The sequence below is a fragment of the Styela clava genome, chromosome 1 (assembly GCF_964204865.1).
Source record: "Styela clava chromosome 1, kaStyClav1.hap1.2, whole genome shotgun sequence".
NCBI lineage: Eukaryota > Metazoa > Chordata > Ascidiacea > Stolidobranchia > Styelidae > Styela > Styela clava.
In genome coordinates, this window is record NC_135250.1 from 29,555,194 (window position 1) to 29,571,384 (window position 16,191).

The 16,191-nt window shown below is 37.2% G+C and overlaps 2 protein-coding genes across 2 annotated transcripts in view; one reads left to right on the top strand and one right to left on the bottom strand.

Moving 5' to 3' along the window:
• LOC120334748 (rho guanine nucleotide exchange factor 4-like) overlaps positions 1-5,943 on the top strand; it is a 31,529-nt gene extending 25,586 nt beyond the window's left edge. The window contains exons 8-11 of the mRNA XM_078113298.1: positions 253-360; positions 879-1,078; positions 2,933-3,034; positions 4,290-5,943. Of these exons, the coding sequence (XP_077969424.1) occupies positions 253-360; positions 879-1,078; positions 2,933-3,034; positions 4,290-4,710 (831 nt within the window). The 3' untranslated portion in view covers positions 4,711-5,943. The remainder of the gene's footprint in view (positions 1-252; positions 361-878; positions 1,079-2,932; positions 3,035-4,289) is intronic.
• Positions 5,944-9,258: 3,315 nt separating this feature from the next.
• Positions 9,259-14,598, bottom strand: LOC120334875 (splicing factor 3A subunit 2-like). Its single transcript, XM_078115361.1, has 7 exons — positions 14,368-14,598; positions 14,010-14,081; positions 12,485-12,641; positions 12,025-12,118; positions 10,833-10,929; positions 10,556-10,624; positions 9,259-9,997 (listed from the first exon to the last, which is right to left on the bottom strand). The coding sequence occupies exons 1-7, from the start codon at positions 14,491-14,493 to the stop codon at positions 9,671-9,673; spliced, it is 942 nt and encodes a 313-aa protein (XP_077971487.1). The 5' UTR covers positions 14,494-14,598; the 3' UTR covers positions 9,259-9,670.
• Between the last annotated feature and the right edge of the window lie 1,593 nt (positions 14,599-16,191).

The following is a 16,191-nucleotide window of genomic DNA, read 5'->3' on the forward strand; positions in this document are numbered from 1 at the left end:
AAAGGATTATTTCAGTTCGATTAGGCTCAAATAACATAATTTGTTTTTTAAATTTAAATGAGTTTTTAAAATTCAGGCAAAATCATTTATGTGATTTGATTACTTTTTTGAACTGTAAACAAATGGTGAGAATAAGCAATAAAAGTAGGGATGGATTATGGAAAATTGGGGGTTTGTGTACAATGTTCTCTCGCTAAATATATCAATCTGTACACGTATCTTTTTCACAGTTGGCTTTGACAATTTTTCCAGGTTATGCAAGAAGTAACACAGTCAGTCAATGAGAGCGAACGACGACAGATTATGGTTCAAGCCATCAAAGATATGGAGAATATGTGCGACTCTTGGGAGCAGTCGGGGGTGGGTTAGAACTCTACTTTATGTTACTATTTCAAGGTTCTAGGTTCTAAATGAAATGTATTTTAGGATGGTTGTTAGCTTAATCGAAAAATTACCTATTGTTGTCATAATACATCGTTTGACATCATAATATAATTGGATGCCGCTAACCTGACATTAATTCCAATCACCTTCAATACACTTCGCGTTTGATTTGAGACTTGCGGTGTTAGAAAAAAATGGTACTCCCGTAGTATGTGTGCCAGGTTAGAGTGTGTACCGGTGTTAGGCCATAATTTTATTTTAGTTCTGTTACGATTTTGGGACTGTCTGTGTTAGCCAAGTGAATACATCCCCTGCCCATAAGTTCCAGTCCCTTTATACATCTTGATGTGAACTAGGCGAACAAAATTAGTTACCTTCATATTGGTACACCTACTTCCGGAGCGCCGAAAAAACATTATTAAAACGGAGGCAAGGCCGTTCCATTAGTATTCTTCTTTTTCTAAATAACATCAACACTTTATATTACATTTCAGTTCGTCTCAAAACAAGGATTCATGACAAAGCGAGGCGGATCAGTAAAGTCCTGGTATATCCGATGGTTTCTTCTCAGAGGTTACAAGTTAGCCTACTACAACGAACCCACAGACCTTCATCCAATTGGAGTTCTTGATCTGACTTCGTACAAGTCTCTTGAACCTGATGCGTCCCATGTTGGAAGACCGTATGCTTTTGGGTAAGTGAGTCCTGGAATCTATTTTAACAGCAGTTTGCTATACTTATAATACGTCACGAGAGAGTCATTCGCAAACCCAGAAAATTTAAACTGGAACTGACTTTGGAAAAAGTGCTTATTAACATGAACATTATTGAAACTGGCAATAAATCTGTGGTGCTCCCAAAGTATTCGTACCAAAATGGCGCACAACCTGAACATAGTATGTGTACCAAGGTTAGGGTTGTTCAGGTTGTGCGTCATCTTGGTACGAATACCTCCCGAGCGCCGAATTTGTTTTGTCTACGAGCAGAAATATTTAGGATTAGTTACTTATTGTAATTGATTTGATTGTATATTTATTTATTTGTAAATATTGTATAATACGTTAGTATGGGATTTTTAATTCAAATTGATCAATGGCGCGTAAGACCACTTAAGTTATAAGTGCCATAAAACATATAGCAACGTAATTCACAATGTCATATTGTTGTTGATTTCGGCGTTAAAAAACGGTTTCAATAGTTTTTGGCATTTTATTAGACTGAAACACCATAATATGAAATTTGGTGAAATAGTTCATTATTCTGCCAATGAATCTGAACTTGAATATATTAACATATGAGTCCCACACGGATCGGCGTTCGGACCTGGTTTGTTCTTGATGTATAACATATGAATGATGTCGTAAATTCTACCTTAGCATATGTCAAACTTTATTTGCTGGTATATTCAATCAGTCATAGAAGCTATTCTGATTGAATATACTCAATCTGAAACAGGCACACAATAATAGCGTATGCTAAATAAATTATGGAGTCATAATAAAAACATTATCACGTCACTAATAGTCATAAATGTATTGTAATCATAGCGTGATGTGATTCATCTGTTTATTTCTATGTCAGTTCAGTTATGGCTGTTTCGCATTTCTTAGTCCACGTTTCAAACGAAAATTGTTCATTGGTCTACTTTGTTTTCAAATATGATGAACAATTTAATAAACAATACTATATAAACGTGTGATTGTATCGTTATTTGCGTTGTGTAATACCCGCTGCATGCGTCGTGTCAATTTGCTTCAAACCACGAAGTACCATTCACACTAAAATTAAGTAAAGTGCAAGCTAACTAACTATCATACATTGGAAACATAAGTCAATAGTATATACGGAAGGATTTTTTGTTCCAAGAATATTTTCTCAAAACAAGAACTCAGAAATTAAAGATAATTATTGTTGATCAATCGTTTTCATACTTTACTAATTGCTTGGTAACGTACAACAGAGCGATTACATGCGATAATATATACTCAATACTGACTTGAAGTCAACACAATAGAAAGACTTTTTCGCGACTTTTTTATCGCATCATGCGTTTGATAAAACCATTTTCCTAGACTTGAATCTTTTATCCAGAACATATCACTGGATTCTATTTACCTACAAGCACCATGCCATAATTCGGTCTCGAAATACGACTTTTCCCACCGGTTGTAGGTCACGTGACGAAGGTGGTAGGTCACGAAGTACATCCACCTGGGACGTTTACTGATACTGTGTGACGCAATTTTTGCTCCTTGCTTATGATTATCATTTTCTAAATTCTACAAAAACAACATTTTGGAACCCCCCTCCCCCATTTTCCTAAAACCAAAATTTAAAAAGAAATAATGAAACTTGTGACGTTTTTACAGTAATTATTAAAATCTAATTTCAGGAAATCTAGTCTATATTTTAATTCCAGTGTTATCTACGCTCGCATTCGTCCTGTTGATCAGGGTAAGAATTGCGCTATTTAAGCCGTCTATTCCCTTTCCTTTCTATAGGATTATTATAAAAATCTCATCTTAATTCTATTCTACATTTTCCATAGAATCAAAATGCCTGAACGCACGTACTATATGTACACAACATCTGAGGAAGAACGGCAGGAATGGATTAACATACTGCAGTGGAAATTCGAAGGCATTGAAAGGTGAGAGTGTGCTTTGGATACTCCTGAAGTATGCGCACCAAGATGTCACACAACCTGAACCCTTACCTGTTACAGTTACACAATCTGATTTCAGGTTGTGCGCCATCTTGGTGCGCATACTTCAGGAGGTCCGTGCTTTGCATTGGGTCATAGATTTGTCGATTTTTTTTTATTTGTTCACTGCAGACAGGGCTCTGTTCCAAAAGCGGTACTCCCGTAGTATATGTACCAGGGTAAATACCCTCATACATTTTATTTTACTGAGTCTTAAGATTACGTCACTTCATGAGTGATATTTAGTCCGTGAGTCATATTAGCAAGCTGTATATTAGCAAGCTGTTATTACCCCTTTCTTACATTCCCCTTTCCTCAGTTTAGTAACTTCATTATAATATACGTTCAAATTAGGGTTAGGCCATAATTTTATTCCGATTTTCCCTAAGCCTTCCTGTTGAACTGAGAATACTTTAGTTCTATTACGAGTCCGGGGACTTTTTGTGTCAGCCAAGTGAATATACCCCCTGTACATAGGTTTCAGTTCCTTTACACAACTTGATGTAAAATAGGAGAACAAAATTAGTTACCTCCATTCTGGTATATATATATAGCTACTGTCTTTGGGAAGACTCCGCACGCATAATGGGTGTGTTGATGAGGTGGTAGAATCCGAGGTCCAATGTGGTTATGTCCAATTTTTCATGCTGTTAGTTCACAGGTTCTAGAAAATACATTCGAATTCCTAACTGTTATTACTTATCGATTTTAATCGGTAAGTATGTCGATAGGTATTTGTCTGTTTATCTGTCTGTTTGTTTGTCTGTCTGTTGGATGTACGCGATATCTCACGAAAGTGAGATTGGATCTGCTGCAGATTCTGCATGTGCATTCATCATATGTCGTACCAGGAGCCTATTGAATTTAGATGGATTATGTCGTATAAATAGCGAGTTATTAATTAATTAGTGATGGGACACAAGGTGTCACTATGGGGTAAGAGCTCTGTTTTGGGGGATCCCCTAACTTTCGATCGATAAGTCTTCGGTCTCTGACCGATATTCTCGTTAATAGCTTATTGTTAGCTAGTTATTCGTGAGGTGGGTGCTAGACTTGACAAACTACAAAAAGGGGACGCGGCTTAAAAAGTTTGAGAACCACTGCATTAGGATGAGAATATTCCGGCTAATTGAAACTACCGGTAAGCCGTTTCAAACCAATAAGCTCAGGGTAATAACATTTACTCTTATTTTTTAAACAGGAGTCGAAGACAAGCTCATCGTCCATTTGAAACCGTTGTATTTTCATCGCTCTCTTCTTTCCTACATCCAAAAAGTCAGCGAGTTGATTCGTCCGACGACCAACTGGACGAGCCTGAAGATCCCAATTGTGAGGTCATAAACGTCGGTCCAACAATACTTTCACCTAAAAAAAGCGACGAAGACCAGGTTTTTGATGACAGTGATTCGAGTACTACTGACTCTCAATCTAAAAAAGTTCCAAGGCATAAATCGCTATCCACGAGTCTTAACACTTCGCCTATTGACAAAAAGATCACTAAAAAGGCGCGTAGAAAAACTGTCACAAACACGATCGAAGAATCGCCTTCCAGGGCGAGACGGATCAGTAGCTTTTTTCCGTCAACAAAAAAGAGCAACAAGAAGCGAGTCGGCAGCTCTTGATTTTATAAATTATTGTTTCATTGCTATGAATGACATAAAGAACGCGAAATAATTATTTCCGATACCGCCCTACTGCCCCATTCAAAGGCGAATTAGCTAGCGATATTTTGGACCAAATCCTGACGTGCTCGTCATTGTCACAGATAGGGTTTTGCCACTGTGATAGTTAGATCAAAATACTCCAAATTCCGGATTAGGTATTTATTTATACGGCATCTCTACACTTAACAGCAGTAAATACTAAAAACAGCAGACACAACCAAAAGGCAGCCGACCCCCAGCCCATCGATCGGAGAAGAAATCAAGAGATATAGTTTCTCTCGCACTAGGTCGAAGTCTTACAATGCAATTTCGGACCCAACGAAACAGCAATGAATAAGAACTAAGCATGTAAATATGCAAAATATTTACACAACACTTTCTGCCATGTGAAGGTTAGTGTTCCAATGGACTGCATTCCGAGTTTGATCTTTTCCGTAACTGTCTCGGAGCGATCATGGGTGCGTTTCTCGTGCTTTGAAAAGATTCGCAGATCCGATGAGGTTGTTCCAGCTTTCAATAGCGTCCTCTTTCGACAAAACCATCACAATGATAGCGGCTCATGAAGACACTAAACTCGGAAAAAAAATCGACGTAAAAATCGCTCGCTTGCTCAGGATATAAAGGAACTAAACACGGAATCTGTGGTACGTGACATTTACAACGACAACGGTGGTTTGCCCAATGTCTCACTGCCTTTTCTCTCTCGTGGATAACTATTTATAATCATCTCATATGGAACAAGAGAGCTACGCTAAATATATGGACACGTAGCGCCACCTAAAGGCAAATTCGAATGACGTCATAGCACACACAGAAAACGAATTTCATACAGCTCGCCGGAATATTTGAAATAAATAAAAGTAATAGCGTTTTAGCGAAAAATTTAAGCACTGAAAATTTCAAAGAGATTGGTCCAGTAATCAAAGAGAAAAGCGACTTTTTAGAAACGTGTCAAAGAATAAGAAGTAGAGTTCCAGCATAAAATGCAAAACGATCGTTATGTCCACTGACGTGTCCAATAAACATCAAATCTTATTATCAAGACCAGAGTATGGTGTATTATCCTATTCCATGTCTTTTCACAAAGCCTTGTATATATGCAGTAATGTATAAAGTTGTATATATTTAACGATTTATTCTGATTGTATCACTTTGTTCACATTTTCTGTAGAATATGCTATGATATGCATTTATCTTAATGTCTATAAAAATATCAGAAAATGCTTCTAATTTGAAGAAAAAGTGTTCTTTATGGGTTGACATGGTCTTGGGGGTATTGTTTGTTTGTTTGTGGATACACAACTGTTTTGGGTGCTTCAGGATAAACGCATATTCTAGGGATATGTGTAGGGTTTTTGCTGTTGTCCCCTAAACTCCGCGTGCCAAGACTACACTTCCTTTTCCGCTTAGAAGCCTCTAATAAAATGTGCAAGATCCTTGTTGTATGTTGTATTAAAATCCAGTAGCAATAAAACAGTATAAAATAGATGAAACAATAAAAGAACTTAACTTGATTGAGTAAAATGCTGGAAGCGGCTGAGTTGCGTGAGAGTTGAGCGTTAGAAGTCGAGTGTCGTCATCGAATGTCGCCGAAAAGGAGTCGTCAAATTTGGTATTCAAAACAGAAGCCAAAACGTGGCAGCGCGTCACGGGTCATGTGACCAGGGCTCAGGTGTCGCTATAAATGTTCCACCTCCGGGCATTCTGTTTGGCATTGTGAAGACCTGTATGCTGTAGTTCTTAAGAATCAAGCCTTGATTTATGGCATCGCTGCTTTGAGTAAAACTTATCTAACGCTTCCCGGCAATTCAATTGCTTCCGATTTTAGAAGCTGCTTTCGTACGCAACAAAGACACAAATGTAAAAGCTATGGAAGGGTAAGTTAGATACTGGCTGGCCATTCCACTGATTCCTACTCTATTTTTATTTAAAAAATAGGGTAGCGAAAATGTTTGTCAGTGCCAAGTGAGTCGTGATGAAGGGATGAAGCAGCTGAACCAAAGGGAATAGATTGTTGACCGTGTCAAACCACCATTGACTATTTTTTTTTATCTGACCCTGACATGAACAAACTACGGCCCGCGGGGTAATTCCGGCCCGTTGGGTCATTCAATCTGGCTTGTCTGATGTAGAGATGTACCGATGTATCGGTATCGGCAATATCGGCCATTTTTTCGGTATCGGCCATGTATCGGTATCGGTTAGATTAAGGTCGATATTTCCGATACATTTACCTTTTTGATATGGTCCAGAATGTTTTGAAAGATTAGTTGGAATACTACTTTTTAATTTATTTTTTGTCTGAAGAGATCGTGAGCTATGAGCAATACATGTCCCCACCCCCGCGAGAGAACAGGATTCACGTGTTTTTAGCTATTTATCAGTCAAACTAGCTCAACTAATTTGGCTATTTTCGCTGTCAAATTTTTATATTGACATTTTTAATATTACATAGTAATTATGAAGAAATATATTATCCTTATTAACGGCACATAGACTTTTGGCACGGGTATAAATTCTGACTGTTTGTCGTCAAGTACGAGTGTCATTTAGTCCGTCGACATCGATAAACTAAATTCCAACACAATTATCCCTCTACGCAGGTATTAATTACTTATCGATCTTAAGATCGGTAAGTATATTGATAGGTATTTGTCTGTATGTGTGTATGTCTGTCTGTTAGATGCACGCGATATCTCACGAAGGCGTGGTTGAATCTGCTCCAAATTTTGCATGTGCATTCATCATATCTCGGACCAGAATCCTATTGATTTTGGATGAATTATGTCGTATAATTAGCGAGTTATTAATTAATTAGTGATGAAGAGATCTGGATTTTCACAAATCGAGAGATTTTCGAGACGCGCTGAATGTGTGTGTGCGTATCAGATGCGCAAGTTTTCACGCTAGTGAGTCAGAGCGAAGGATACACACCGCTAGATCGTATCTCGTGATTAATCTTTGAGCCTTGTCCATATCTCTCTTGTAACTTTGACGTCGTCGCGATGCGCAAGTTTCCTTCGAGAAATTTTCCACACTATTGAGTCAGAGCGAAGGATACACGCCGCGAGATCGTATCTCGTTACTTATAATTACTCCTTAAAGTTTAAGCAATGTCCATATCCCTAAATCAGGTTCGGGGTTGCAGAATTCCTCACCAAAATATCGCTAGGCTGTGTTTGAATAGCCGTCGCAACCTGGGTTAGCGCCGTTGTATTTAACACAAACTATAGGATTGGTAAATACAGAAATAGGCTATTGGCTGGAAACTAATCGAAACAATCCAGTTCGGATTTGCAGAATTCTTCATAAAAGTATTTCCTCGAGTAGTATTTCGACGACATGGGAAGTTGGCTATTGTTTCCTACATTTCTGATATTGGCTGAAAACTAATCAAAACAATCCAGTTCGGGTTTGCAGAATTTTTCGAATCGAAAGCAGTTTCTGTTTTGGGGGATCCCCTAACTTTCGATCGATAAGTCTTCGGTCTCTGACCGATATTCTCGTTTTAATTTTGTTTAACTACACAATTACTTTATAGATATATTAGCATGACCGCCTAGCCCTAGACTGTCTCAAAATATATGATAGCAATTGTAAAATAGTATAAAATAGTAAAGTAAAAAACATCCTCGACGGTTATAGGTAGGCCTTCTTTTTGTCGGTGCTGATTGATATTCTTTCATGTTGGCTTTGACTTATTGCGTCGATTACGATTAGCCACGAAATAAAATATTTGTTGAATGCTTTTAATTTGAACGTAGGACGGTGGCGCTAGAATGTGTGGGTGATATTCGATATTCTTTTAAACACGAATAACGATATTCGAAGGTCGCAATATTAACATTAAATTCAAATTTGACATCCCGGCTTATGAGTTTTCTAATTGAACACCGAGATTACTAGCGTTACTGTACAATGTATCTTAATCAGTTAAAGCAAACTCCAAACATTAATTTCATATTATGTGATATATCTTTTTTTCGATCTGAAATAATGTGTACTATGAATAACGCTCAAAGACCATTGTTTTAACCAGTCTGCCCTACACAGCACCCCTAATTAAGCAATAATTACATAGTATCGGTATCGGCGACAAAAGTGGTATCGGTACATCTCTAGTCTAATGCTGCCACAACCAAACTAAAACCAAAATTTGACGTTCTACCTGAAAAATAGCTCAAGGAATTTGTCAAGATTGCGATTAAATTTAGTTTTGGCATGAGGCTTATTATTTTCCACTTTCGCAACACTGAATATTATTCATAATATGTAATAACCTTCTACGTCACACTTACAAGGCTAGGTGGACCCACCCATGAATTCTAACCTGTACTGGTATTCCGCTCGATAACATATTTATACACCGTATAAATTAAGTGCTCTGCTCCGTTTTCTTGTGAAGGATTGCTGAATTTATAGAATTTGAGCACTCATGTTTGCGTATTAAGAAACCTGGTAACACCTCGTTCACCCAACAAACTCTTATATATATATCACATTGCATCTCTTCAAGTGTATTTATTTGAGACATATAAATTCACTCAGAAAGTAGATTCAAAAAACATTCTAGCAACTGAGCATTTCTTGTTCAAACGCTGAAGGAATTGCAAAGCTCAGATGCCCGCCCTCAAGTCAATTTATTATATGATTATAAACAATGCCGCCAATCCAACTTTAAAACCGATCTTTACAATTACAAAATGTGCAAAACTTCATGTTGGCATATTACAAAATGTGATTTTATCTTTGAAAATGTGTCAGATTAATATGACGTCATCGTCTAAAATGTGTCATCATAATATGACGTCATAGTCCAAAGTGTGATACCATAAAACCGTTTCATGGTGCAAAGAGAATCATAGTCCAATGCATCTCTGTATAAGCCCGTACTTCTAGGGTAACGGCAGATCAAAGTTTAGTTCTCTGGGGCGTCACTATCACCTTCTGATGGCGGGGCCATTGGTGGGGGAGGTGGGACAGGTTTTGGGGGGCCCGAACCCATTGGGGGTGGCCCCCATCCTCCCATACCAGGGGGTGGACGACCCATCATATTATATGGAGGTGGAGCTCCATGTGGCATATTGCCTGGTGGTGGTGGCATGTTACCGCTGCCATGAGGCGGGCCTGGTGGTGCCACTCCCGGTGGTAAATCAGAGTTCAATAATGGTGGAGGCATTTGATACTCTTCATCTCTGTCATCTCCCCCTGGTCTTTCAAATTTGTAATGGAATTGCAGGAAAAACTGAAAGAAAATGAAATGTGGTTGAAACAGAGTTTTGAATGGGTTTGAAAATATGAATAAGAGGTGATGTGGTAAATTCAATTGGGGGTGTAAAGTCGGGGAAAATATACAATCAAACCGAGTCGAACTAGGGTTCTAAAAAAAAATCGACTCTGTGAGGCTCAAGAACAGCGGTTCTCAAACTTTTTTGCCCCCGTACACCTACGCTTATTATCTCGCCTCATGGAACACCAAGAAATTAGAAGGTAAAATTGATAAGTGGTTTCGAAGACTGGCACAAGGCCCGTCCACTTGTTTAGATAGCAAGTCCTTTTCGCCCGTTTGTCGCCAGTCAGGAGACATATTTACGGCACAAAATCGCCTAAGTATAGACCAATTTAGTAGCAATTTCGATCTGTGTTCTGCGGAACAAAGTTTGAGAAACGCTGCTTCGGACTATAAAGTATGTAGTATGTTAAGTAAATCTTGAACCTAAAGTTGTATAAAGTTTTGACTTCTTTATCACCATTTGAAGGTATGAAACACAAAAAGCCTAGTTGGAAGTTCAAGTAAAATCACCTGTTTTGTTTCTTTATTCCAGTGAGTCCAAAATTTTGATTCACTCTTATCAATTTCTCTGCTTGGCACCTGCGAAAAGACAAATTATTGTAATCGCAAACTAGGGCAAACCGGTTTAGACCAATCTAGACTGGTTATGGAAACAGATTGGCAATAATTTGTAACAGGACAAGACATTGGTTCGTCATAGATTAAGTAGTCTTAACGTCTATTTATACACCGGGATAAAATGTAAATCCTATTCTATCCAAAATGAAACACTTTTTATTCCCCTCACCTTGAAGGCAATTGTTTCGTAAGGTTCCGCAGCAAACAGTAAATATTGCCATTTTCTATCCGGTGGTTCTACCCTCTGTTCATATGCTGACATGAACCTGTAAACAAAAAAAGAATATTTATTCAAAAATCAAAAGGACTCCTGTTTTTTATTGCTTGCAATGGTATTTATTGCGTGATTCATATGCATTGGGATGGTGAATGAGGACTTCTTTCAAAGGTTTACTGCAGGTCAATTGGCAATTTGTTTTTATTTATTTAATATTTTTTTAATAAAATTTACAAATATGGAATAGTAAATATATTTTAAAATTGGGTTATGTTAAAAAAAGCACAGAGAGGCAAATGGCTATGCGAGTTCAATAATTTTGTATTTGGAAAAGAATGTTTAAGAGTCTACATTTTAAGTTTTCAGAAATTAAATAAAGACTTTTTGGTCACTTCAATATCTCAAAAAAAAATGGATTTAAAATACCTTATAAAACTAACAATAAATTGATTTGAATAGATGACAACTTCCAAACTATGAATTCGTAAAAGATTATATAGAATATTCATAGTCAAAATGCAAGAGGACAATGCTCAAATATCAGCATGTATCAGCTGCAAACCGTTAGCAGTGTCGACTGTGAGTTAACTGTTTGATGGAATATGCAAAGGAGCAAACCCGATTGAATAAAAAGCATATCCCTTTATTTAAATGAAACAGCAAAATTCAGGGAAAATATCACTTCCCATATTATGATAATACCCTCCTAGTTACTTATTCCACCTTTGAGTGCTGAGAATTTTAAAACAATTACCGGTAATCCTTTAAATTGATAAAAGGCAATTTTTAAATTACTGATTATCGAAAATTTGTAACAACGACACATAGTCCCACTTCATGCACAACCAGGGGAGTAACCAGAAATTTTCAAAGGGGGGTTAAAGGGGGCTGAAATTTTTATTTGCCAAGTTAGACCGAAACAGCTAGCGGGTCCGATCGAACGCTGGAATACGCGTATTTTTATTAGTCTTGGGGTCTAAAAAGCATTTTATGATACGAATAGTTGCTATCTATGATACAGAAAAATGATATTTTTTTTTACATTTCAAAGGGGGTGGGAGGGGGTTCAACCCGCAGAACCACCCCCCCTGGCTACGCCACTGTGTACAACAATTAAAATTAATTTGCAGACAGAAGCTCATACCTGTGTTTTGGTATGATTATATCAACGATCTCAGGATAATCGACCTGGAATAATAAACTTTGTTGTCCAGTATCGGGCACTCTTTGCTTTGTCACTGAAAAAAAAAAGAATGCAACATTAATTAAATAATAATCAAGTAGTTGAAGTTGAGTTATTGATGAAGAATGTTACTTACTGTGTGTGAACACTCAGCGAACAATCTGAGTGATAGATCACGTATTTCCCCTAAATATGTGTCTGAAAGACCCATCAGTGTAAAACAGTCAATACAACTACGTTAGATTAGTATTACAAGTATTTAACATTCTATTCGATTCGGAAAAAATATTCGATGCAATTCTGAAACCATCGTATATTCAAAAATGTCTTAATTGTACGTCAATTGAGGAGAGGAACTTTCCTCCAGATTACCCCCGTTCTTGATCATTAAACTATTCAGATTTCTTTATTAATTAATTACCTTTATACCCAGGCCGTCCGATTTTAACAAACTTTTTGACTTCAATGGTGGGTTTGGCTGGAGCAGGTTGAGCTGGGGCTTCCTTTGCATCCCTTGCTGCTCTTTTTGCCAGATTTGCTTGATGTTTTTTACCTTGAGTATGTGCAAGATAACTTCCCTGGAAAGAGGAAATTTTCAAAATTGAGGCAGGTAATGAGATGTGCAGAATTATGGCAACACAATATGTAGCAGTAATTACAAATGAAAGTTTGCTGAGCAATGATTTCCTTGTTTATTTCCGTAACAATGATCATTTAGCAAAACGTCAACGATGACGTAACAATTGTAGTTTTTGCAGCCACTCAGGCACTTTGTTTGCCCAAACAGATACTCAGGCATGGTTTTAAACATTGCCTCGCTTTCGCGGCACTCAAGTTTTTTGTCAGGTTTTAGTTGTGTTTCCAAAAATTAGTTATAAATAAAGTACAGTATTTGCTCGTTTTGTAGCCCGGGCCCACATTTTTTTCAACCAACTCACTAACCGGGCCCCTATTCAAACCGGCCCCTATTCAAGCACGGGCGCTTGTTATTTTTGATCGTTACAATAATTAATATATTGTTATTTCCATTTCTCAAGTATGATTTGAACGAGAATAACGAGAATTTTGACTTTTTCTACGCACCGCAGGTACAAATCCACAAAAGAGGAAGTTTTGCGACACAGGCACTTAAAATTCAACAGCGTTGTGACAAAAGCGCTTCTATTTCCTATTGTTCTCTACCACTGAAAAATCAGCTTTTACATCGAGCGGGTATTCAAGCACCAGCCCTTATTTATTTTTATGTTCTGTTCACACGGGCAGCTATTCATACGGGCCCTTATTCAAGATCGGGCGGTAAAACAAGCATATACGGTATATTTCATTTGTCAATGTTTTTCGTTGAGCTTTAGTTTAGTCACAATAATCAAATATCAGTGCCAAGGTAAGCTGCTATAGACTAGGCTAAAACTAGCTGCAAGTATCTGTAAGCGTATTGTTGTAGGCTGTATTATGATAAAAATGATGGGTTTGAAAATGTTTATAAACGTCGACTCTCCAAAACACTTGATAAATAAGCATCCCAAATTTTGAAATATCAAAGTGTAGAGAGAATTATTCTTGAATCGAGAGTCGAGAAAACATTTATTGCCTTGAGACCTGAAGGGCTGGGAGATATCAGAAAACAACAACGTGGTGTTACACATAGTTACCGTAATTCAGCTCATTTGTACAAAGCCCCCAGCAACGCTCAAAATAAAAAGGATTAATTATCCAGTTCAAGTGAGGGCTAGGAATGCAGATGGCACTGGAAATTCAAATAATCTTTCCTAACCTCAACCCTCAATTGGATAATCACTATTCGTTATTTAGAAATACTGAAATATGACAGAGGTGTTTTCTAAAATGTCATATTTTTGCATTATTGGCGAGCGCTTTGTACGAAAGATCTGGTGATTGTGCAAAACTGGAATAACAAAATCAATCATATGTAATATATCACTCACCTCATTGTTGTGCAGTGTTAAACAAAGTTTACATTCGTACGAGCCAAGATGATTTTTCATAAAATATGGATCCTGAAAAACAAAATACCTTTGGTATAGCAGCACTTTCAAAATTGACTCCTTACTGCCTTGATAGAAAGATAAGACCATGTTGTTTGTAAAACAATAGTGCATTAATGGAGTAATAAATTACTGAATTATCTTCATTGTTTTAGTTATTAGGCATTATGTTTATTTATCTCAAAAGTCAGAATATGCAAAAGTACGGGATATATATTACCTATATAGATAATCATAGACACATAAACTCGACAGGGTTTCAATACTCAAAAACGAAATGAAACAATAAGAAATTTACCTTATTCAAGTCAATCGTTTCCAAGGCCAACTGTCTCAACCTTTCTCTGCGATCTCTATTTGCATCAGAGAACGAGGCCACACCACCTCCACCTGTCTTACCACCGGCTCTGTGTTGAAAGTCCATTATCTTTTATTTCACCGTGTATTTTCTGTATTCTGAATACGAAACACCAAAGACAGATTCACGGTACGGTGAGGCAGAACACAAACGAGAGCGCCGACGATAGACCCGATGGCGGCATGGAACGTAAACATGATGAAATTGAATCGAAAACGACGCTTGCCAGATTTAGGAGATAGATGAAAAGATTTTTGTGGCATATGACTTTTCACAAATATTTGTAAGACTTGGGAAAAAGTTTTTTTCTAATTAAAAATTCTTGATAATTTAATCATTTGCTGCAATCTGTGTGTTCTTGTGTTTCAGCGTCCATGCATTTAGAACGAATACCTGATTTACTATTCCCATATTCGACATAACTTTGTTATACGATAAATACCATTGATTGCAATAAAGGGTGAAATTTAATTTAATATTTGTCCAGGAGAAGACGAAAGCCGATAGGACAACAATCCCCAATCTAATCACTTTTCTACAAACATAGGATTCAACCACACTGGAAATAATACATCAAAGGTGATTAGATTATTTTATTCATAAATTAGACTGTAGTAGTATATATTTCCGATTAGACGTACCGGCTTATAAGGCGCACGATCAATTTTTTTTTGTTGAGAAAAGGAATTTAAGTTGAAGTGCGCCTTGTGGTCCGCAAAACACGACAATCAAAATAGTCTAAGGAGAAAAGAACCTGCTCATCAAGCGACTCGCTCTCTAAAACCTCTTTAGAAACAAGACGGAAATTTAAATATCTATTTATAATTTACAAGTTATTAACGTTCAAGCATAATTTGGTTATTTTGGCAAGAATCTACTATAAACTTAACATACTGATTACTGACTATATCTTTCTCGCGTAGCTAACAGTATAAATTTACAATGATCATTTTCCTTTCTACTCCCAGAAGCAGGAATTACTTTGAAAGTAGAGTCATAAAAGACCATTCAACCCCAATTTGCTGTTACTGATAGTTGGTTTATTTGCAACGATTCATAAATATAAAAACGGGCTCTCTCTGATATGGAAACCACTAACAACAGATGGCCGTTGAGTATCACGAGTATCACGGCTTCGCACGAATCCTCTGGATTCCACCACTGATTATATGTGCTAAGAAAATGTAATAGCATCAAATGCTGATAACCCTACAAAGCACCTACTTTAACGTTTGAGTGGTGAGTGGACATTCGATATTGATGTTGGAGGCGTCGGATCGGATGAAATGATTTTAAATAGAACTGGTCGAAGGCGACAGAGGAACCCGATACCCTAATCCATGATTTGTGCATGGCCGGTTGTGGAACATTCAATCTATTTAACGAGCTTGTTTTTTGGTAACAATTTTTTGTCACTGTGTTTTTTTTGCAATGAAATTGAACTACAGCATCACCATTTTACGTCAACGAGTGTTTTTTATTCCATATTTTTGTGAGAAAAGCACTGTTGTACTTAGCACTTAGGTGTCGCTGCCTGAAGACCTCTTGAGGTCCCTCGCGACTCCTGTCACACAATTTAAGTTAGTTTCCACTTGTATTTGTAATTATTTTTTTATATATCATACCATGTTTAAATTGTGTTGACGAATAAATGATGATTGATTGATTGATTGTTGTGTCTCACATTTTAAAATTGATTTAAAAGGTATTGCCCGATTTTACATCGTGATTTTGTTTTATTGTGGTTTTTTTGACTGTTTTTGG